The sequence below is a fragment of the Bombyx mori genome, chromosome 16, assembly GCF_030269925.1.
Source record: "Bombyx mori chromosome 16, ASM3026992v2".
Taxonomy (NCBI): domain Eukaryota; kingdom Metazoa; phylum Arthropoda; class Insecta; order Lepidoptera; family Bombycidae; genus Bombyx; species Bombyx mori.
Genome location: NC_085122.1, coordinates 301,637 through 326,374, shown reverse-complemented (window position 1 = coordinate 326,374; position 24,738 = coordinate 301,637). Strand labels below are relative to the sequence as shown.

Genomic DNA, 24,738 nt, shown 5'->3' with positions numbered 1-24,738 from the left:
ACTTTGTTCCAATAGAATACGCGATTTGACGAAAATAATATGTTCCCGACTAATTAGTTTCGGAATAAAGTGTACTTGAACATAACGAAAAAACTATTCCTCTGCCAGCCTTTGAATTGTGTTTTACGCAAGGTACCATTACTTACATGATTCGTATTAAAAAATAGAGCTGGCCACATATCAAAAGATAACAAAGTTTTTTCTTTTTTAGTTGGGTGGACGAGCTCATGGCCCACCTGGTGTTAAGTAGTTACCGGAGCTCTTAACTCTACTCTCTACCCTCTTTCCGTAGCGTTTAACAGAATGAACAGTCTAATCGTAATACTTTTGTTGTATAAATTAGTGGCCATCATCGAATAGTTGAACAATTAATAAATTAGTTTTTGTATGAAGGTACTAATTACGAATTAGTTTTTTTTTACAATTTTAACGTACTCTACATTGTTGATATTATAGCTTGATATCAGCTTGATATACCTTTTGTGGGACATCATGTACAGCAGAAATATGGAGGGTAGAGTAGGAACGTAAGGAAAACAAACTTAAATTACAAGTCATGTATGTGTAAGGGGAGATCGGATTGCTACCTTCACCGGCCCTATTGTCAACCCCACCTGCACGCGCCGGATGGCGGCGGCGACCAACAGGTAGCCGTGGTGCTCCCTGCTAGAGAACGAACGGGGCAATGGCGACCGAGCAATGGCGGTATAACCATACACACCCGACAGGACAACCTGTACGGAAGAGGCGTCAGAAACCTTGGGGATCAAATACCCCCTAAAATGCTGGTGCAAAAGGCAACGGGAAACCACTGCACTAATTTCCCACGAGAGTCATGAGCAGGTCGTATCCGACTGATGCATGACCACGACCACTCTGTCAAGAGTGTACGAATAGGAAGAAGAAGTATGTGTATGTGACATCCATGAAAAGTATCGTAACGAAAGTCTTAAATAATATTTCGCAGAGTGACTGACTAAAAAATAAATAATAGTTTAAAAAAACTAACAAAATACGCTTTTATAGAATATCCAACTAAAAAAAATTGAAATAAAAAATTCATAAATTTGAATCAAAAATAGTGTAAGGAAAAATGATTTTGTTGTAAAAAAAGCGTGGGCTGCTTTTCAGGATGTTATCAAAATAACCCTTCTACTCATATCTGTTCATAAAATATTTATAACTACTGATACCACCACTGCACCCCACGCTTTTTTTACAATAAAATCATTTTTTCTTACACTTTTTAATTCAAATTTATTAAAATTTATTTTCTATTTTTTTGTTGGATTTTCTATAAAAGCGTATTTTGTTAGTTTTATGAAACTATTTTTTATTTTTCAGTTTTTCGTTGAATTTCAATTTTTTCCACATTTTTTTTAAATTTAGTTGTCATCGGTCCTTAATAAGTATACCAAATTTCAAGTTAATCCGACGTTTTGCAGGGGGTCAAAATCATGTTCAAAGATTCCGTTACAAACATACATACGTCTGAAGCTAATAAAAGCGTATTAAAATGGCACTCGCCTCGCCACGCGCCAGAATGCTGGCTGGTACTTACTGCAGATTGTCTGTCAAGCTGTGTGGGTGCGAGGCGCGCCGCCACCAGCGACTTGTTGAGTGGCAGGTGTAGCAGCAGCGCGCCAAACGACAGCCGCGCCCCGCAGCCCCACCCGCGCCACGACAAGAAACTACCTATCGGGGCTGAAGTATCATTAGTCAATCATTGCACAGCTGATGGTATTGCACTGGATTCAGATGAGAAGACGAGATTACGGCACACCCAAAAACAGGATTCATCTTGAGAAATGAGTTCCTTAATTCAATCATCAACTGAAACTTATGACTTTTTCGCGTTTGTAATAAGCACTTGTATCTTATTGGCTTGCATTTGTAATTTAAAAAAAATATTCACTCGTGGTAGAAAGGAAACCTTCAAAAATTAAAATACAATTATCCTAAATGGCTAAGTTTAAGTAAAATTTTATCATTAGTAAATAATTGTAAAACATATTTTATAGTATGAGGTAGCGCCCTCTGTGAATTGATATTTTAACTTCACGTATAATCCTAAATTAAAATTCACTACAAGAGGTTTCATACACACGTTAGTATTAAAAAATCTCAAAGATGGCGCTGTATTAAAAAAAAACTACACCGAGAACGTCTAATGTGTTCTATCTCATTCTCTCGCCGGCTGAATCCTATACATTTATGTGTTTGTGTCTCTATGGACTTATTTTTTCGTTTCATCTAGTTTGAAATCACAACGATTTTAAAGAAGTTTCACTTCAAAATCGTTGTTGGGAAAGTGCAACTCACAAGGTACTCCATGCATGGCTCCCAACAAGGCGACGCCCACGAAGAACGCAAAGATGGGTCTCTCGAGTGCAGCGAGCGCGGCCGCCCCGCCCCGCCCCGGCGCACCCCGGCCCAGCAGCAGCGGGCTCGCCGCCACCCACCACGCCGACACGCACACCGACGACACCGCCGACCAGCGGAACCACTTCACACGCGCAGGAAGACAAATGTTAATACACGTGCTGCACTACTGGTGGTAGGACTCTTGTGAGTCCGCGCGGGTAAGTACCACCGCCCTGCCTATTTCTGCCGTGAAGCAGTAATGGTTTCGGTCTGAAGGGTAGGGCAGCTGTTGTAATTATACTGAGATCTTAGAACTTATATCCCAAGGTGGGTGGCCGCATTTACGTTGTAGATGTCTACACATCTACAACGTAAACGGGCTCCGGTAACCAGTTAACACCAGGTGGGCTGTGAGCTCGTCCACCCATCTAAGCAATAAAAAATAAAAAGTAACTCAGCAGGCTACCCAGTCCTAGAGGCATCACAACACAGAGTGTCTGGATGGGAGGCCCACCTTGAGATACGAGGTCAACAACGTTTGTGTTTCAACGACAACCAGATTCCTTAAGCCTACGGCTGCTTCGTTACAGAAATAGACAGTGTCGCCATACCTCCGCGTGGACCCAACGTGCCCTACCACCAACCATTAATTACCCAATTCAATTTTGTGGGTTTTATTTTTAATCCATGAAATGATTTATTTAGTGTCTTTTGTGGACAAGTGATTCGGTTTACATGTATACACATACTTCCCTAAAAATTGTATATTTCAAATGCAATATTAGAAAAGACTGAAAATATAATGTAACTTTGTTGTTTATTATAAATGAAAGCTTGGCTAGTGACCACTTGGTTATAAAACACTATATTGTAATTACAGGGGTCCTATAATTTATGCGAACGTTTAAAAAATCGTCGAATTGTAAGTTGACTGGCTGAAAATTCTAAGATGATAATAAAATATAATAATTTAAACACCACGTTCATGTTTCCTTCAGAATGTGATACGGGCATCAACTAAGATCTAATTACTCGTAGATAACAATGCTCTCGATAGAAGTATACTCATACCTAACTAAAATTTGTAGTGGTCCGGGAGTGAGTTTTAACCTAAATCACATTGGAGTCCTTTCCTTTCGGAATCAGTCGTCCCCTGGGGACGTGTTTGAAAGAATTTCAGACGAAACCCGCATACCGTATTACTATAATTTAGGATAATTAAAACAAATAAATTGCTAAAGTACAAAAACAACGAGAAAGAAAGTTCAGGCGCTTTAGACTATTTATCTCGAGGCGTCTAGGCGTCTCCGGGATCAGAGCGAAGTACCTTTAAGCCATTATAATTAGGCTCAAACCGTTAACTCTGAATGTGTTCAGGTCACATTATACCAAACAAATTTAAGTACATATTTAATGATGAGAAGGAAGGGACAATGATTTAAGAAAAACATCACAATCATCCAATTATATCGGTTAAGGATAGCCGGCGTGACCTGGAGTGATGTTAAGGGGCAAGCGCAAGACAGGGTCAAGTGGAGACAACTTGTGAGGGCCCTATGAACCAGCGGGTACTCTAGGACTACAACGACAACATGTTCAGAGATAATATTAAAGTGCTCCAAAGAGACCGCCCAGCCGCCAAGGACTCTCCTCAGCCCTCCTCTGTTGCATGTCCAATAATATTCGACACATAGCCTAGCCCAGTGAATTTATGTGCAGTATGTTCTGTCTCGTAATTTCCAGTAATAGCGTAAGGAAGCAGTGCCGACTATTTTATTTAACTATACCCATTTGAGTTATATCACATAAAAGTGATTACAAATTACTACTAAACACACTATTTATTTTGTACAGCTGTACATGTAATTTAAGATAATTTTACATGCCAGTACATAGAGTAGTACTTAAAGTAGGAACGTCTCGCGACGACAATGAGGTGTGGTTTGTATAATTTTATAAAATGTAGAGTTGGAAAGTATCAATTTATGCGCCACTATACGAGTATTAGTCAAATTTACAATGTCACCATTAGAAGTTATATTTTATTCGAAGTCGCATTTTGCCGCATTTTGTTAATAGTGCACCTACCGCTAAACAGTATGACTCCACCCTATCATACTTCTTCTGAGGTTTCGTCAATTTAGACACAAAACTCCTGAGTAAAGTGCCCTATCCTGATCGGCAATCTCGTACCTACTAAAATGTCTATGTTGGATTTTTAAAATGACTAAAATAGGAGGATTTCAATTATCCTGTATTTTTTTTTATGTTTGTAAGTTACCTCGGAACTTTTCCTAGGTGAACCAATATTGATGATTCTGTTCTTATTTGAAAACTGCTTGCTGCTTCATGTGGTCCCATATACTTTTATCAAAATCTTACCCGTACTTTTTGAGTTATCCTTAACAATGGATATATTATATACCTCAATTACATTGATGACATTCGCATCAAATATTGTTGAAGGCGAATATAGTTTTTGTTATAATTTTGTATTATTCAGTTTGATCAACAACATGAAATTGAAACACCAGAAAGGCTGCCTCTGATACCGCTACTATGATTAATTCTCTTCAACTAGAGAGAAATCCCCTCATTGGGATACCTACAGCCATTTAATTCGATGAAAAGTTTTACGTAGCGAATGTTTGTCATACAATTAAAACTAGTTTTACGATTTGATCTGGCATTGGAACGGAAAGAGTTAGCTGCAATAAGTCGAAGACCCACCTTATATTTGCTGAGCACGATGCGAGAGTCCAAGAGCTGATGATGCAGATGTGCCAGCAGCAAGCCTGCCAGCGCTCCCGGCACGTTGCCCAGAGGTGACTGATATAGGACATTGAACGAGGGCTCCGTGCTGTATGTTGTTCGAACTGATCTGCAATTATAATAATTTGTATTTAGGTAAATAGTTTATTTATTTTAATGGGCTTTACACCAGGGGTGGCAAATACTATATCTTTGGAGCTTTAGTTCCAAAGATATAGTATTAATATTATAAAAAAAATTTGAGGCAAGGAATCTTGTGAGCTAGTGCGGGTAGGTATCACCGGCCTGCCTATTTCTGCCGTTAAACATTAATGTATTTCGGTTCGGTGGGGCAGCCGTTGTACTGTAAACAAATGAGACTTATAACTGGCGTGGGTGACAGCATTTACGTTGTTGATATCTATGGTAACTAGTTAACTCCAGGTGAGCCGTGAGCTAAACTGACGTCCTAAGTTCAGTATCAGAGAGAGACGAGATCCTTATAAATAAAGTTCATTCAACGATGTCTTTAATTATTATATTTTCCTAAAAAACATACTAGAAATAAATACGAAAATGTCTCTGTGGGAGGCCTAAACGACGAAGGGAAAGATCTTCCCTCGAGCGGGCGATATTGCTCGGTAGACCGACGGTCCAAATGTTCGGAACTTGTATATAGGTATATGCACGCTTATCTTGATAATGTCGTAAGCGAGATTTAGGCATCTGTCAAATATCTTGTATTGTATGATACCTACCGCCACAGTTTCTGACCCTAACGTCCCTTTAATACCCACACGTTGATTGACTTGAGCCGCGGTCAGAAAACGTTGGCCAAAATATATTTATGCGGTCATTACTGGTCGTGTATATAATCAAAGTTACTGGTAAAAGAATACCAAAGTGTATTCAGTTGTTCGTGATGCTACGTACCAACGGACTAACAAATGGACTGGTAGGTCGTGGAGCAGAGAGTGCGTCGAGCATTTTTATTTTTTATTGCATAGGTGGACGAGCTCACAGTCCACCTGGTGTTAAGTGGTTACTGGAACCCAAAGATATCAACAACGTAAAGGCGTCACCTACCTTTTGAGATATAGGTTCTAAGATCTCAGTATAGTTACAACGGCTGCCCCACCCTTCAAACTGAAACGCATTACTGCTTCACGGCAGAAATAGGCGGGGCGGTGGTACCTACCCGCGCGGACTCACAAGAGGTCCTACCACCAGTAAAATAACCATATCATAAATATGTACCCAGTATGAGATGTCAAGTCGAAATTACAATGGTATTGTATTGATGGCCGCTACACCTAAACTCAAATGGAGCTTCTGTCAAAAGGGACCGGTTCTTAAATTTCTTCAGCAGCTGAATACGAAGAACCGTTGCATTCCTTTGCGTTGGCTCCGGCACGCCCTACCAGCAGTAGACCAGTACAACAGACAACCATACGATATGCCAAATTCTATCGATTTAACACTACCTGGGCGTTAATATCCTCGTGGTGCTGCGGAATTGCTGAGGTTCTGTAAGCAGTAAAGCTTTTATAGTGCGGTTGTGGAAGACACTCACTCTGGTCGATGCATCACAAAAGTCGGCACCAGTCTCCACGTGTAGGCGAGGCCGAACAGCAAGGCGATGGAGCCCGCCAGTAAGGCCGTCAACACGTAGATGGCGCCTCTCCGACATCGCCACAGCGCCAGGGTCAGCAGCAGAGACAGGCCGTACAGCTGCATGTCTGCTGCTAAATACCTTAACAAGAAATTCAAAATTTGTTCTCCAGTTGAACTTTGGAATGGAACTTATAGTGGAAGTCACGCGCGCGTTACATTGCTTGCTTTGAAAGATAATTTTCACTGTCCAATTTGCACAAGTTTTGAGTCACTAAGGTTTTTACTGAATTGTTTTCATTGTTGTGCTTGAGACGAGGTCACATATAATTCATCAGAGATTGCGATGAATACGGTTACGCTTACCTACATAAATGTACCGAAATAGTTATCGGGTGTATTTTAAGCATACGAGATACACTGCAGGCCAATAATTTAAGACACCATGATTAAAGCAGGAAAATAGAATAAAATAAAACTCCAATAAAATATTAAATCTTTAATTAACCTGTTTAATCATTTAATAAAACATTGATTGACAAACAATATACATACTTTAAAAGTGTAAAGAAATATGCTAATAAATGTAACGCCCATGCTAAAAAGAGCTCTATCCTTTGGCTTAGCTATCCTTAGCCTTAGCTAGACTGATTTTTCATCAAAAAATTCTCCGTTGCATTTTATGACTATTTTATAAGTTTCGGCATACGGGCAATCAATTTGTTGATAGCTTATTGTGATACATTGCTCCAATTTCCAAATCATGTTTTTTTAACATCCCTTGTGCCTCTTTTTCTTCTAAATATCCTCTGCATAATTTTGAGCTATGCTTTGGATCATTATCTTCTGGAAAATGATTCCATCTCTAATTATTCGCAACCCGGAAGGAACGGCATTTTGTTCTAAATTTTATTTGTACTGTTCCTTTTTGAAAATTCCTTCAATTGTGATCAAATCGCCAGTTCCTTGGCTAGAGAAGCAACTCCAGACCAAATTGAGCCACCACCATGCTTGATTGTATGGACTACACAGTGATCATTTTTCTTAGGCGAACGTAAATTCTTCGTTTTGAACTCAATAGTTCAATGTTGGATACAACGGTCCAAAAAACTTTTTTAATATCTGCTTCAGTCCAATCTCGATGAGCATTAGCCCACTGCATCAGTTTCTTCTTGTTTTGTGGTCTTAGCAGAGGTTTTCGAACGTCGACGCGACCATACATCTCATACATCTCTCAGTCGCAATTTTGCTGTAGTCAATGATAAAGGTTTAACTTGGGCTTTGTTTACTTCAACATGAATTTCTGGTGCTGTTAAGCGTCTATTTCGCTTGCTGTTAACAATGATGAAATTATCTTCATTAGACGTGGTAGCTCTCGGTCTTCTCGAGCGTGGACGATCTTGAAAATTGCCTGTATCCCTGTATCGAGTTATTGTGTCATAAACACAAGTCCTCAATAACTTCAGTTGTGAAGGAATCTCACATTCAGATTTGCCTCATTATGTAAAACAACACTGGCTGAACGCACTTCACTGCTAATTTTGCGTGCATTTCCCATTTTAAGATGTCTTCACTGTAGAAACCACAAGTTCAGCCTAATTGAGATTGTTTGTGAACAAATCCAACTAAACTCAGGTAATAAGTATTCGGAAACACGTGTTTGCAGAAGCTAAACAATCTTATTTATTGACCAATGCGAAACAAAAAAGTAATTAGTAATGAGCAATTGTAAAAATATTATTATGACTCTACCATCTGGCTCTAACCCAACGTTTGTCCGTGTTTGAAAACAATAGATGTTTATTGTCCAATAACTCATTTAACTAACAGCTGTTTACGTTCAGTAAACAAAAGGATTACTCTTTAAATATTCAATATTAACAATAGAATATGTAGATGTGCATTTCTTTTATTTGTCTTATGGGATTTTATTACAATTAATAGATAATTATGTTGTTAAGTGCGGTCTTCAATTTATGGCCGGCAGTGTAACCAAAAAAGTAATTCAAAGCTAATATAAAATGCAAATGCAAACACAATATTAAATTACCAAGTCTGTATGAGACATTTGTCGTTTGCGTAGACAATATTATTCAAGTACAGCAGATGAGTCCACCACTTGCTCCTGCAGATGTTGACCTCGGCCTCGATGAGCGGGGTCCACATGGGGCCCGACCCGGCGCGGCTCCACCAGCTCGCAGCGAACCAAACCACCACGAAGTAACTAGGACTCACTCTGCGGAACACATCTTGATAGTATTTGATGGGCAAGACGTTAATTTCACCTAAATTTCAGCGAGCTTATTATTCATCATTATCATATCAAAGAGGCCTACAAGTTAGCGTCGCAGCCTCTCGTAGCATGTCCCGGGATGTACAGTGCCATCCACATATTAGACCGGCCCGGCGTCCGTGTTACTGTTGTTGTTGTCAGTGCTTCTACCAACATCAGAGCCTGATCTCGCTCGGTGACGCTGGCATAGCCCTCTAAGGCTACCAGCTTAGGTAGTAAAAAAAGAGGCTTACTGCTGAAAGTGACCCCTTCCTAGTGCAACTTACACGTTTTGTCTTACCTTATGATCCTGTTAATCATAGTATCGAAGAAAGTGCGCACGACAGGCACCTGCTCTCCCCGTCGTCTCTGCTGCAGCAGCTTGTGTGCGAGCAGGAAGGAAGACATCATGAAGAAAATCTGCACCACGAGCGTGCTGTTCGCCATCAGCATTGCATCCAGGGCTCGACGGGTCTGTTATGGAATGTCCATAAGTGCTTAGCTCTTCTCGATGACAACGTTCATATTGAAAAGGTACTCAACAGACTTTCGTGGAAAGCTTAGAACAACTAACTATATCTTATATATAAAAATGAATTGCTGTTCGTTAGTCTCGCTAAAACTCGAGAAGGGCTGGACTGATTTGGCAATTTTGGTCTTGAATTATTCGTGGAAGTCCAGAGAAGGTTTAAAAGATAGATAAATATGAAAATGCTCCGAATTAAATAAAAACAACAATTTTGTTTTTCCTTTGGTGTCCCCCCCGTCAGACGGATTCCTTTTGTTTGTTTTAAATTTATTTTATACAAAAGTTTAGGTCTTTTATTTATCGATTGAGGCACTACGAAGTCTGCCGGGTCAGCTAGTGTAAAATAAAAATATAATCTCTACTGGCTCCGGACCATACAAACACCACACTGAGATAGTATATTTGAATACCTGTTCATATCTCCTGGTGTCGGCCAGAAAAGTGTGCGTTGTGATCCAGCACACGTGTTCTATTATGACACACATCATGCAGAGGACCCTGAGCCCATCAAACGCGCGAAGGTCAGTCTCCGAAGAGCAGGGTGGTGGAGCAAGTAACGAGCGCCAACAACCGGGAATTGAGAATGAGAGCGCCCATGCAGCACCTGAGGATTTATTTGAGTTAATGATACTGAATTAGAAATAGCATGAATAATATTACTAATTTATTTATGCACTTTTTCTTAGATTGGTCAAGGACCTCGGGGCCCACTGGTCTTAAGTGGTTACCGTGGCCCGTAGACATCATAACGTGAATGTTGCCATCACCTTGAGGCGTGAGATCGAACCCTTGTATATTGGATTATACAACGGCGGCCCCAGATATGACCGCTTCGTCATAGAAAACAAGCTGGGCGGTGGTACACCCCGATGGGCTCCAGTAGTTACGCAATTTTATAATTTTGCAAGTTTGATCTTTATAATACGACATCAAGACATATGTAAAGTACGCACTCCTTGAGAATAAATGGTACCTGTCTGAAGCATTTGAACATCGGCACAGTCGCATCCTTCAATACGAGTTCACCGGCGGTCCTATCGACTTAGAAACAACTTTAAAAAAGAACATACTATAACTGCCTTGACACCTTCAAAGTTTGATATAAAAAGGAAAAGATCCAGAAAGTTGACAGTATGTTTAAGTTGTTGACGATTACATGTATGTAAGTATTGTCTGCATGTACTCTATAATTATGCTCTTTATTGCATAGGCTCATCTCTCATCAGCGGCGCTGTAACCTGACGCCGCCGGTGACGTCAGCGCGGCCTGACGGCAGCTGAACTGCTTGCCCCGTTGAATTTATTGTGAAGTTTGCGAAAATAAACGGTTTTGTCATGGAATTGATTTATTATTTATTTCTCTTGTAGAAGACTCTCCGTAATGAACAGCCTCCTGAGTAATGCATGAAACGACATGGGTCCGACCCTAGCCCCTTCCTCTGCCAGCTCTAGTTGTTGCTACTAATTCCATTATCGCATTCGTATTAGCAGTTTCCTATCCTTAATTGCCTTCTCCTTCTTACAGGCATGTTGTTATCATAGCCTTCCTGTCTACAGTTTTGAATTCCTTTAGCGGTGGTAGTGTATATCGTAGGTGCGCAGAAATGAGTAGCCATTTCGATAAAGCGGCACGATACGAGAACCCTCTCAAAGTGGCCGCCGGTAACTACATTCCCGATTCTGCGGACAGAATGGAAAGCAGTCGACGTCGCCCCAAACACGTCATTTCGGATCCTCCCGATACACTAACGGTGCTTTTAGGTACCTCAAGCACCGGTCATCGTTGTCGTCGAACCCGTCGCTTGCGACGAAAGGCTCGACGAGTAAATTAACCCTCAGACACAGCCCACTGAGTTTCTCGCCGGATCTTCTCAGTGGGTCGCGTTTCCGATCCGGTGGTAGATTCTGCGAAGCACGGCTCTTGCTAGGGTTCGTGTTAGCAACGTCGTCAGGTTTGAGCCCCGTGAGCTCACCTACTAGTTAAGGTTAAGCTGATATAGCCTCTCAAGGCTCTCAACTTAGGTGAGAAAAAAAACGATGAGTAGTGCCATCAGTTGTTCTTGCTGCGAAGTATTGGCGTGTGTGCCTGTGTGTCCCGATTTCAAGGGAATAGCCGCCGCAGCACAGAGTGCTTGGGATTTAGGCCTTATGTCTAATTCTTTCCGGAATTTCGTCTAAAATGCTAAGTAAAATAAATATTATTCAAAAGCTTAAATATTTTTTTGTTGATGATTCATACATACAACAAAACATATTTAATTAGGATAAAAGCTTGTTGGATATAATAATATTTACAATATCTGAGTAAGTACATAATATAATGCTGAAATAAGGAATTCCCAATAATAAGTCAGGGACTACACATTTACAATAACAACAGGTTGTTGACACAGTGTGCTCTCAGTGACCACGTCTCTGCGAAATTTGTAATAACCGAAACTATCCCGCGGTAAAGAAATAAATAATATTTTACACCACACTTTTGCCACGATAATCATTTAACAATGACAATACTTATCTGTATATTTTTTTAATTACATGTGATCGAGTTTTTTTGAATTATTTCCTTTAATTAATACTTATTCACCTTACAGTTCAAAGTTGCTGACTCCACATCCAAGGGTGGGAAAAGTCCTTCGAACCTCTGGGCTACTTTTGACTTCAAATTATGTATTGGCTACTGCCGTTTTCATTGAGAAATAATTTAAATAAGTATTTGTAGTTGTATATTAGATCGAAATCAATATTTAAAGATTTATAAATACTTATACTACTGGTTTGAATGTAAATTATTGTATTATTCATCTATTCATTCATTTGTGTGCAATGCTAAGCACCGGCCTAACGAATATCAACCAAACCGTGACCAAATGATCTAATGATTTGAAAGCAGCGTGATGCTAACGCGTGTACGTTATGTAACTTTGTCATAAAACAAGCAGATGAACTTATACTTTTGCGAGAAATATACAACAAATTGGCTAAAATGTTGTGTTTGTGTTTCCTGTTAGTGTAGATAGGCTGACGAGCTCACGGCCCGCCAGGTGTTAAGCGACTGCTGGAGCCCGATATCACAACGTTAATGTTTCTAGCTTACTTTTAGAAATCATCACTACTGGTGGTAGGACCAACCCGCCTATTTCTGTCGTGAAGCAGTAATGCGTTTCGGTTTGAAGGGTGGGGCAGTCGTTGTAACCATACTTGAGACCTTAGAACTTATATCTCAAGGTGGGTGGCGCATTTACCTTGTAGATGTCTATGGGCTCCAGTAACGACTTAACACCAGGTGGGCTGTGAGCTCGTCCACCCATCTAAGCAATAAAAAATAAAAATGAATATTTTTAGATCTTATTTCGGTCAGAGGATCTCTGTGATGTAACTCTGCGGCGCCGGTCACGTTCGTCACTTTTGTATTTAACGCGAATAAATGATAAATCACATCTACATCGGGAGAACTTTTACTCTTTATGATGAATCCAATAAACACGGCTATAGACGGAGCGGATGGTCTACATCGTAAATACAACAACTGTCTACTGATGTGATACTAGCATATTGGTCAGAGGGCGCTGGCGATGCGTCAATGTTCAGTTAGGACATGTAGACAATGGACTGGACATTAGTTTAGTACATCAGCACACATTGATGACATGACAATTTTGTAGGCGCCAGTTTCGTTCAGAGATCATTATAATAATACGTAATCCCCAGCATTTATTAGCTAATAATATATTTGGTGTATATTTAATAGCTGCTGAGGCTGTCTTGCCAATCGGAACACGTGATTACTAAGCGACCGAAAACATTGGATCGTTTGGAACCTCTGGGTCTGCGGAGGGACTTCGGTTCCCTTTGCATTTGGTACCGTATGTTCCATGGGGAGTGCTCTGAGGAATTGTTTGAGATGATTCCACCATCACGTTTTTACCATCGCCACCAGAGTAGAGTTCATCTATATTACCTGGAGCCACTGCGTTCATCCACATTGCGTTTCCAGAGATCTTTTTGCCATGTACCATCCGGCTTTGGAATGAGCTCCCCTCCACGGTGTTTCCCGAGCGCTATGACATGTCCTTCTTCAAACGAGGCTTGTGGAGAGTATTAAGATGTAGGCAGCGGCTTGGCTCTGCCCCTGGCATTGCTGACGTCCATGAGCGACGGTAACCACTTACCATCAGGTGGGCCGTATGCTCGTCTACCTGCTCGGGCAATAAAAAAAAATAAAAAAAAACATAGAACGGTGAAATCGCTTCCAATCATGTGGGATCCATTAAGTAATCTTCATAATATTACCAGTAATAGTATAATAATTAATAAGGAAACTGCTTAAAATCATCAATCTCGAGATAAGAGTTCTTCTTCTCCTGGGCATGCTGGGAACATATACGAGAGAGAAACAAATACACTAAGAGCACCAAGCGAGATGCTACAAAGACATTTTGACCAGGTATCCAACCCTGACTCTGTAATGGCTAACGCCACAGAATTAGACTAATAAGGCCAAACCTTGATAGGAAATTAATTGAGTAAACTATAAAATGTATACCGTTTGAAATATCTAGTAATAAATACAACAGGCAACAGTGCAGACACCCATCAGCGGTGTCGGTCACAGTTAGATAATCGCTAGACCGGCTCTGGGTTGCGACACAACGATCCTGCGCGACTGTCGCTGGCCACCGCCACCGCCGCGCCGCCACGGGACGGTGAACGGTGAACGGTGAAATATCAACACTCGTTTATCGAATCGAATATCAAATCCGTAAAAATCATAACTTTGGCATTTCGGTGAGTCCGCACTGGTGGGTGTCCGCTCTTCTAGACACTGTTATTGCAAAGTACTTAAGTATACTATGGAAATTCAATTTAATTCTAGATTATCAACAATTATAGGTTGCAGGCTACTCAGAAATAATTGTCATCGTAAAAAATTCGCCCGTGTCCTGAAGGATAAGACGCTGAGTACTCTTATCGAGCGATGCGACAGTGCCGGTGTCAAATATCGCAGTCGGGTCCTAATTTTTGTACCGAAATAACGTACTCAACGCGTACTCACGATCGAGTTCCACGATGAAGTTTGAGGTTAGCATTAAACAATTAAATAGGGCCTAGTAGAAAAACAGTCGCTGGAAAACAAACTGGACCAGAGCACCGAATGAGACAATTCTAAGTGGCTGCTGAAAATTTTTGGACCGGTACGAGCTATTTCCCACAGCTATACGGTGCTATACTATATTTAAAATACATTTAATATGTTAAGCTGTACTGGAATAACATTAAAAAAATATCAAACGGCCGTCTGGTGTAGTGGTAAGTGACATGGTCACTACACAAGGGGGTCGCGGGTTCGAATCCCGCCAAGGGAAGATATTTGTATGATAAATATAAATGTCTTTTCCAGGGTTATGGATGTATATTAAATATGTGTATGTGTATAATAAAAATCTTATATTTATTTCCGTTCTCTGGTACCTGTAACACAAGTTCTTTACGAACTTATCACGGGACCAGTTAACGTGGCGTGACTGTTAGTAAAAGTTTAAGTTTAAGTTAATCTTTAGTGTTGCTAGTATGTTGTTGACAACATTTTAATATTCCCTGGGTTATCGTAATACTTAAATTTTACCTTTCTTCGCGTGATCTGACAGTGTTAAATCAAGCACAGTGGAAACTGCGCAGAGGGCGAGCAGAATGGCCACAAATCCGGCGAACGCGCGCTCGTTGGTAGATAAGCCATCAGGATTGACTTCTCCTCTTCGGCAGTACTCGAGCTGGTACAGCCGCGAGGATAGGTTATATGAAAGCATTGTGCTTTCATTGACGCAGCTCTCGAACCTGGTAAAATACTCTCATTAGATCCAGTAGCAAATTAAACTGAATGTTAGCTTATTTGTGTGCATTATCAAGATTCGTATGTCGCGCATGGGTTAAGAACAGGAGAAGATAAAAAGATAGATTTGTTGCATTATATCAAACTCTATCGAAGCAGAATTTATACCAACTACCTGGAAACCCTTAAGCAACAGCGATTTTCAGGAGATTATGTTGCAACTTATCGTAGTTATGTATCATAATTCGTTTATTTGAAAGTAACGTACAGAAAAGACCATGCATTCCACGCGCATCATACTGTAGACGGAGGCTCTTCATAAGAGTAGTCTACTTCAGAGTAATAGAGATGAGGTATCATCTTGATATAAGTGATTTATTGAACATCGACTCTTATTAGTCTCCTGCAAGATATAGGTTTTTTGCGACACATGCAGCTCGGTTTTCTATTCTACCTAAGTTCCAAGCTGATTTAGAACACATAATACTAGTTCATATCTTAACTTCCTCACCATTCAGCGAGAGCAGCATTGTGTTCTCCTTGACCCGGATGTTGCTGTGGAGCAAGCTGCCTACATCTCTGCGAGACGCACAGGCCCCGGTGCAGCCGAGTGTGATTGAAGTTGTCCACCCAGTTGGCTGCATAGCGCTGTGCAATCAGTTAATCAATTTAACATACAATTTCCTGAAGTAGAAACATACGCATTCGAGAATGGAACAATCTAGATGCTGAATACTAAGCGTCCTCAATAAAGATGCTCAAAAGAGACTCTGACCACAAGTCAAACATAGGATAGTTAGCTCACCGATATCGGCGATACCAAGGCTACAAGCGTATTGGCCCTTAATGTACTATTGTTATTGGAATGGATAGTGGTTGCCTTTACGAACCAGTAACCCGTTAGCTAACAAGTAACCAGTTACCAGTTCATTTATACAATTCTGATATTTTATAAGTCTTTTTTTTCTAATTTTGACTTCGACGGTGAAGGAATAACATCGTATAATAATCCCGCAAACTCAATCAAACACGCAAATTTTAATTTCCATCATTACTGGTGGTAGGACCTCTTGTGAGTCCGCGCGGGTAGGTACCACCACCCCGCCTATTTCTGCCGTGAAGCAGTAATGCGTTTCGGCTTAAAGGGTGTGGCAGCCGTTGTAATTATACTTGAGACCTTAGAACTTATATCTCAAGGTGGGTGGCGCATTTACATCGTAGACGTGTATGGGCTCCAGTAACCACTTAACACCAGGTGGGCTGTGAGCTCGGCCAACCACCTACGCAATAAATAAATAAAAAAATATACTTTTTACTATTAAGCATCTAGGACGTTTTAAATAACTCTAATAGGCCACGTCCAGATCAAACCTGCATAAGCTGGAATAGCTGGTGGGGTCCTTGTGGCGAGAGTTCAAAGCTCCCAGTGCAGTAGACGCCGCGCGTCGCCAAGCACCTCTCATACTCGTCCAGGTGGAACAGCGTTGGCATCTCATAGTATTGTTCATCTGTTACAGAGTTATTACACTGTACATTTTAGCAATGCTTTAGTAAATTGTCGTGTATTTAACGATAGGACATACATAATATTTAAAGGATTTTCTCTGTCAGCAGGTGGACTTTAGGTAGAATATTAAGTTATTGCAGAGCGGGGACCGAATCAAGAAATTCCGTAACGAAAATAAAACCTAACACCCCACTCCCGCCTACCATGTAGCTTGTGTTCAACACATTCACACGTTGCGCTTGTGTAGTGTTTGTGAATAAGCGCGCGGTGTGACGTCGCACTGCATGCGCATCATGAAAAGTCTGCCCATCTTTCTCTAGCGCGGTCTAGCTTATGAGTATGAAGGGGACAGTTAATGTTTTGTTTTTGTTAATGTTTATAAATATAGCGTGGTTTTATTTTATTATTGTTTTAATATTAAATTATTATTGTCTAATTATAATTGCATAAGTTGAAAAAAAATGCTATGAAATAGCTTTACCGCGGCAGTCCCCGAGTGCCACACGTGTTTTATTTTTATCTCAAATCGGCAAGGACCTTCAGACAAGGACGCTGCTGTATCTTTGGGCTCCGATAGCCACTTTACCTTACGTTGATGATGCTGTTCAGCATTAGTCATTCATCTAATACAAACGAAACATCAAGCAAACATTCTATTTCCTGATCCTCGTACTGCGGTATGCTGACCTAGAATGGACGTTAGCTGATCCCTTTGGAATATCAACCGGACTGAAATTATACCACCAATATCAAGTAAGAATGAAGGGATTTTATATAGTGGCTCTAATTCTGATGTACCATTATTAGATACAGTATGTACAAGTGTGTCAACAAAAAAATATACCTAGTCTTGCCATAAATACTGAGACAAAGGAAAAAAAAATTCTATTGCAAATAACATTTATTACTTTTACAGTGTGTTAGTTTAATACATAAATTTAAAACAATTTAAAGTATAAAAAGCATATTCGAAGTGGTCTCCATTGACTGCAATACAGTCCTTTAAACTTTGAGGCCAGTTATCAATAGAAGCACACACTCTTTCCATGGGAAAAATTTTGACTGCCAATCGTACTGATTGTTTTACGGACTCCAAATTGTCATGGCGTTTAGAGCAAGCCGTACTCTCTAAAACTGACCATAAATCATAATCCAGCGGATTAAGATCGGGACTAGACGACGGCCAGTCTTCAGCTCTGATGAAGTCCGAAACGTTCGTTTCTAACCAAGACTGCGTAAACTGAGCTTTATGACCTGGCGCCGAGTCTTGCTGGAAGGACCATTCTTGATTATTGAACATGGTGTTGTTAAGGGGCTTCACCACCTTCTCAAGAATGGTATCTTGATACACTTGTGCCGATGTTTTGATACCTTTTTCACAAAAGTATGGCTCAATCACTCCTTCATAGCTAATACCCCACCAAACCATCACTGAAGTCGGATAGTGCCCACATTGCACTCTGTCGACTAGTTGGGAAGCTTTCTTAGAGCTTTGAACATAAATACGGTCATTTTGTTTGTTAAAATGTTGCTCAATTGTAAAAAATTTCTCATCCGTAAACAAAAATTTTCTATGACCTCCCTTTGCGTACCGCTTCAGTAGTTGTTTCGATTTTACCACCCTATTCTCTTTTAAATTATCAGTTAAGAAATTACCAGTACGTCTCTTATAGGCTGCAAGTCCTAAGGCATCTTTTAAAATACGCGACATGGTTCTAGGTGCTATCTTCATCTCCCGAGATAAAATCTTTTGCTTTCGGGCAGGATTTCTTCGAATTCTTTCCCTTACTGCTTTGACCACCTTTTTCGTACGAACACTACGTGGGCGGCCAGATCTTTTTCTGTCTCAAGCTCTGAGGAGGTCTCATTGCTCCTATTAATAGCCCGGTACACAAACATTTTACTAATACCAAGCGTATGGAGTTTTAAAAATTACATTTGGCTCCATACCTACTTTGTGTAATGCAATCACAGCGATTCGGTTCTCTTTATCAGCCCACTCCATTTTAATATCGCAAAATATTGTACAATGTATTGGCGCCAAAATGAGAAAACTCAATGAGCAATCATATAAAAATGACAGATTCCAAATTCAAATGTAATATTTTGTTTATTTTTAATTGTAACAGTATTTATGGCCAGACTAAGTATTTAGGTACACAGCTAAAGTAAAAGCGTGCGTCATACTTTATGTTATAATATTATTATATTCGTGTACACGACGCGGCGACGCGGCGACGGTCACAGAAAGATGATTGTAAAAATATTAATAAAGTCTCTAGCGCGTAGTTCGGAAGTGCAAACATGTGTGATCGTACTGGTATATTTACATATGTACACATGTTGTAGTGGATATTAGAAATGCGTACTTTGTCAAGACAATGGAATTGGAATTCTATTGAATGTGTCTGCGTTGAGCTGGTAATGAACTGAACTCATATAAGATCGAGGGATGAAAAGCTGAAAAGTTGAAGCGGCATTTCGCTTAACACGCTACATTTATCTTTGCAATTAAAGGTGCGTTTTATTTGCTATTAACATCACCAGTTCGATGTTTTTAATTGATCTTCAATTGAGTTTACTTCATTGAAATAGGTAGCTGAAGAAGCTTTTTTGTTAGGATATTTTTTCCAAAATTTGAATTTTTTTTTTTTTTTTATTGGTTAGTTGGGTGGACGAGCTTACAGCCTACCTGGTGTTAAGGGGTTAACTTATCCTCAACGTAAATGCGCCACCCACCCCGAGACAAGTTCTAAGGTCTCAAGTATAGTTACAATTCACAACAATTTACAAAACAAAGAAATTTAAATAACTCTCCTGTAAAGTTGCAAAAATGTTGCTTAAACCAAATAACCTATTTTTTTGTGAATGAGGGATTCCTGGTGGCCCAGATGCCTTTCCAGGTTCACCAGTCAAATAGCTTTTCACCTCTCGATATAATAATGTACTGTTCATATCCACCAGTTACCAGCGGATTCCTGCTACTGCTCGCACACTGCCGCTACGTGCTGGGGATGTACCCGAGCGCCCCCTACCTTGCTTTGATCACATCGCGACAAAACCCTTTCCCAATGTACAAAGTTTTAACTCAATCGGACAATAATCTTAGATGACAATTCAAGTGTATAAATGTCAATAAATGTATTAGCTGAATACTATTGTTTTCAATATATACTGAGCTGAGTCAAAGTATTATAACCTTTAAGAAAAGGAAAAGAATAATTCAGTTTCTTTACCTTTAACTTTTTTTAAAACACAACTAACACATACTGTCCTAAAATATAACGAACTAATAAACTGAGATGAAAGGCAAGGTGAGGTTGTTATTTAGTTTTTTTTAAAGCGAATTGAAGAGTTCTCTTATCAATCCTTTTCTTTTAATACAAAGCGGACAGTTTTAACTAATCCGACACAAGAATACATGTTATTACTAATTGGCTCTTGGAGTCGATTAAAACAATTAATTAGGAGTTCTACGGGCTACGAACAAAACAGAAATATTTAACAATAAGGTTATGTTTGTCAATAATTTAATGTGACTCACAGTATTGCAAATCCTACGTACTAATATTGGCTAAGCAGATGAACTCAAATGACAATTGACGTCTAAATATTTGCTCGTTGTGTGTACTGAGCAGAGTCCTTGCCAGTTTTAATTATCTGTCCATAAGGAAATGTTCATTTTACACGGTATTCCTTAAGAAAACATTGTAAAATATGCTAAAAAATGTCAAGTTTTAAGTTTTTAAACGAAGGATCCACGTCACCAGAAACTGTGTTCTCTTGATGGAGCGATCCGGCGTGCTGCACTTTTCTTGGTCTTTTTGTACTAAGCGGAGATTTTTTTTGGATACGTCTACCTGATCATACTCCACGATAAACTTCACAATTCAGGAGAAGCACAGTCAGTCCGCGGATGGTTTGAATAAAACGATTTCAAAGAGTTTTACTAAGGGTGCTTTTAGGTACCCCAAGCACCGGTCATCGTTCTCGTCGAATTTGTCGTTTACGACGAAGGGCTCGGCGAGTTAATTAACCCACAGACACAGCCCACTGAGTTTCTCGCCGGATCTTCTCAGTAGGTCGCATTTCCGATCCGGTGGTAGATTCTGTGAAGCACTGCTCTTGCTAGGGTTAGTGTTAACAACGACATCAGGTTTGAACCCCGTGAGTTCATCTACTTGTTAGGGTTACGCTGAAATGGCCTATCAAAGCCATCAATTTAAGTAGAAAAAAAAAATAGCACAGTGGTAAGTAGTAGTGACGAAGGAGCCCCTGTGTCGCCAGAGTAAGTCGGAACCTTCTTATTAATGAGAACCTTCTCATTAGTCATTAATGACTAGCCAGACATACTCTTTCGCATCCACCAGAGTGGCGAGTATCTCTGTTTTATATATATAAGGATAGCGAAACGCGTCTGGACCGAATATAAATTCATAAGAATACTATTTATATGATTGCGAAGTTTCACCACTATTAGATAATTATCTGAATGCGGACTGCGCAACTTATCACGTTGCGTTGTCAATTACGTAACGCGCGCCCAGCAGTTGAACTTATCTCAGTTTGACTGCAGTTTTGTTCCTTGTCCTCTGGGCTCTGGAGTGCCTGGAGAGTCAATGACATCTGTACCCGGAATTTTAGATGATACAATGTTCCCAAACATGACCATGACCACGCCTACACGGTGTGACCTTTAATACAGACCAACACAGTTTTTGGTTCTAAAGCATTCGTCACTCGTGACTTAATAAAATATTATATGCTCAGTATCGTAACACGTGGTGACGGAGACGAATGCTTGGTATTTCATGGACCGAACTTCGCACCAATATCACCATTCTTCAAGAACTCGGCATTAAGCAGCGTCTGTCGGCGCTCGTGCATGGACGCATACTATCTTTTTTTGGACATGTCTCCCGGCGAGGAAATGACTCCATAGAGCGCTTTGTCGTTCAGGGCAAAGTAGAAGGCACCAGACCGCGTGAAAGGGTGCCCATGCGATGGACCGTCAAGTCGGCAGTTGGCGGTTGTTTGCATGCGTTCACCAGGCTCACCACAAGCCGGTAGGAGGGGCGATTGCTCGTGAGGCGCATAACATCTGCCCACAGCAATGATGCTAGATGACGACCACGACCGCTCTGACAAAAATGATACGACATACGATCGTAACACGAGAGACCGATCTGGGCGCGATTAACACAAATATTTAAGTATAAGTTCTATGAAGGAAGGACATCGCCTATCGGTAGTAAGTCCTGCTGGCGAGGTGAGCTTTAAGCCTGCGCGGGCCCGAGGCGCTCTGCCTATTTTTATGCAAAGCAATCTATGTTCCTATTTTGAAGGGTCCAGACAGTCATTAATTTAGTGTTATTGCGACCTCATGACTACGCCATTTATATCGTGACCTTTTAAGTTCCGGAACCAAACTGTTAACATTTTGGGCACCACCAGTCTGTCTGCTCGTCTAGGCACTAAAGCTCCTTATCAGTGCTTTAGTGCACTTTATATTGTGAGTCCGCACGGGTAAGTACCACCTTCTGCTGCGAATCACACACTGCACAGTATCGAGACTTAGATTTCATGTCTCAAGGATTCTTTCATTAAATGAATACCACTTTTTGGCTTGTTGCCACTATGCATTCACATTAAAAGGTACACACATTCCAGTAACCACTTAACACCAAGAGTGCCGTGTACTGCCCATAATAACTCATAATGACAAAAATTTGTAAAAACACAAATTTTCCAAAGCCTTGTTCTATGAATTTCTTCTTTTCTTTGCCTAAGCTGCTGTAGTAGCCAAAGTGGTACCACTGCTGATGGTAATGGTGGGTACGGCATGACAAGCCGTACGCGTCTTGAATAAGGTCTAGGGTTCAACAGTACATCTAAATATATATTTTTTAAACCTAGTCTTTTGTTGTTGAAATTATTGAAAACAAATTGAAAATAAGCATGTACGTTTTAGTGTTTTAATCGCCCTTTGTACGTACCGTGACGGACGACGTGCTGCGACTTGGGATAGGTCAAGTACCTTTCTATGGGGCTATAATAATATTCAATTGAGAGTTTTAACAAACACTAGCGTCCCGCCCTCGCTTCGCTTCGGAAACTTTAATTTATTATTGATTTCTCCACTATTTAATAGATGTTATTACGCATATAAACCTTCCTCTTCCTTCAATCACTCTATCTATTAAAAAAAACCGCATCAAAATCCGTTGCGTAGTTTTAAAGATTTAAACATACATAGGGATATAGGGACAGACAAAGCGACTTTGTTTTATATTATGTAGTGACTATGCTATACTATGTAGTGATATCACTGTATTCTATAATTTAAAAACTAATATCGAGTTATGGTATAGTCTCGTAAATTTTGACACACTGAAACAATCACTCATGCAACTCACAATATACGTCGTTTTCTTGGAGAGAGAGGAATTATTTATTTGTAATATCTATGATCCCAGCAGCAGCTCCACCGTGGAGACATCCTGACTCTACTCGAAGATTGGATCGGAAATCGTTAATGACTAGTTATCTGAGGATGACCGAGAAGCCGTACTAAAAAATTCTCATACCTTGACTCTTACGGGTCTGTATTGAGTGTGCGTCTTATTGGTGGGTGTCAGATCGTAAACAGGTTTGAACTCACGATTTTTTCATAATTTCTTGACATTATTTGGTTCTTCGTATACCTAATTTGTTTAAAGTCGGAATGCTTTACAGTTTTCCAGGTCGCAACTGCACCCGACAAAATCAGGCCAAAATATTACTGTGCTCTGCCCGAGCACCAATTATTGCAATATTTGTAGTCCCACACGGGTAGGTAACGCCCTCCTGCTTATAGCTGCCGACACCTCGTGCCTTCCGGATTGAAGGGCAGGACAGCCGTTATTCAACACAATGAAGACTTTGACCTGATGCCTCAATGTGGATGGCGGTTTCACGTTGCGATATCTGTGGGGCTCCGGTAACCGTTCAGTATCTAGGGGCCGTGAGCGACTCCCATCGTGCAATAAAACACTAGGGAAGGAATAATTTCGATTTCAAGACTAGACACTGGGTTCGGATTGTCAGCGCCAAAAAAAATCCGCTGAAGAAAACAGAGTGTTCAAACGTAACGACCGGCCGTTGACACGAAATTACGATAGGAACACAAGAGGTATACCTGGGACCATGCATGCCTTCAGCACAGAATACTTGCATTTGTTAAAATATTAATTTTTGAAGAATATAAGAGATATAGGTAGAATTTTAATACTATTGTGTAAAGTTGTTTTTTGCCAAATAAGCAATTATTGTTCTAAAATTAACCACAACTTAAGTAACAGAGTGGTCGAGTCTCGCACCGACGCGGCGTCGCATGCACCACCCAACTCTCCATCGAGAATGCGTTTTGTGACAATTACAGTATTACGCGTGTTGGTTGCACTTTTATTGAATTATTTCACTCCACTTGTTAAAGTTAGTTAGCAAGTTAAAACATAACAAAATAAAATTATAGTTTTAACTATACATTTGTATAAAGCCAACTGACTATCAGATCACACAGCCGCCGGCACTATTACATAAAATAGAAAGGAACGTTATATTTTTAGAGACAGGGCGTCGAGCTGCCTAGTTATGTTGTTTACAAGCACAGCACAGCACAGCACAGCACTGGACCCTACCGGATATCTCATAGAGGACGTCGGAGGCTCCCGCGAGTGCGACGGTCGCCAGCGCCAGAGAGACGGCGCGCGCCCACATCGTGCCGACTGCAAACCGACTGTGCAACTGTGATTGTACGCCTTTCACGATTGAAAGTTGAAACTCGAAGCCAGTGTTAGGAAGGGTGAGGTACAGCAGTTTTAACGTATTGCCCGC

At 40.4% G+C, this 24,738-nt stretch overlaps 1 protein-coding gene and 2 long non-coding RNA genes across 6 annotated transcripts in view; 2 read left to right on the top strand and 1 right to left on the bottom strand.

Moving 5' to 3' along the window:
* The window catches only part of LOC101736013 (O-acyltransferase like protein), a 27,168-nt gene extending 2,430 nt beyond the window's left edge, over positions 1–24,738 (bottom strand). For 2 of the 4 annotated variants that reach the window (XR_009975122.1, XM_012692835.4), the window contains exons 1-11: positions 24,543–24,737; positions 16,728–16,864; positions 15,868–16,004; positions 15,153–15,361; positions 9,938–10,131; positions 9,300–9,472; positions 8,777–8,962; positions 6,689–6,868; positions 5,095–5,245; positions 2,323–2,506; positions 1,562–1,704 (exon numbers count right to left, since the gene is read on the bottom strand). Coding sequence is in view for 3 of the 4 variants with exons in the window: in XM_012692835.4 (XP_012548289.2) it covers positions 1,562–1,704; positions 2,323–2,506; positions 5,095–5,245; positions 6,689–6,868; positions 8,777–8,962; positions 9,300–9,472; positions 9,938–10,131; positions 15,153–15,361; positions 15,868–16,004; positions 16,728–16,864; positions 24,543–24,621 (1,773 nt within the window). In the remaining variant the exon portion in view is untranslated. Of the gene's footprint in view, positions 1–1,561; positions 1,705–2,322; positions 2,507–5,094; positions 5,246–6,688; positions 6,869–8,776; positions 8,963–9,299; positions 9,473–9,937; positions 10,132–15,152; positions 15,362–15,867; positions 16,005–16,727; positions 16,865–24,040 lie in introns of all 4 variants that reach the window. The other 2 variants (XM_062672872.1, XM_062672873.1) reach the window with 2 other exon arrangements.
* Positions 9,321–10,867, top strand: LOC134200300 (uncharacterized). The gene is made up of 2 exons (XR_009975137.1): positions 9,321–9,532; positions 10,738–10,867. It is a non-coding gene; the product is annotated as an uncharacterized LOC134200300 (long non-coding RNA).
* Positions 19,007–20,016, top strand: LOC110385676 (uncharacterized). Its single transcript, XR_002430938.3, has 2 exons — positions 19,007–19,380; positions 19,828–20,016. It is a non-coding gene; the product is annotated as an uncharacterized LOC110385676 (long non-coding RNA).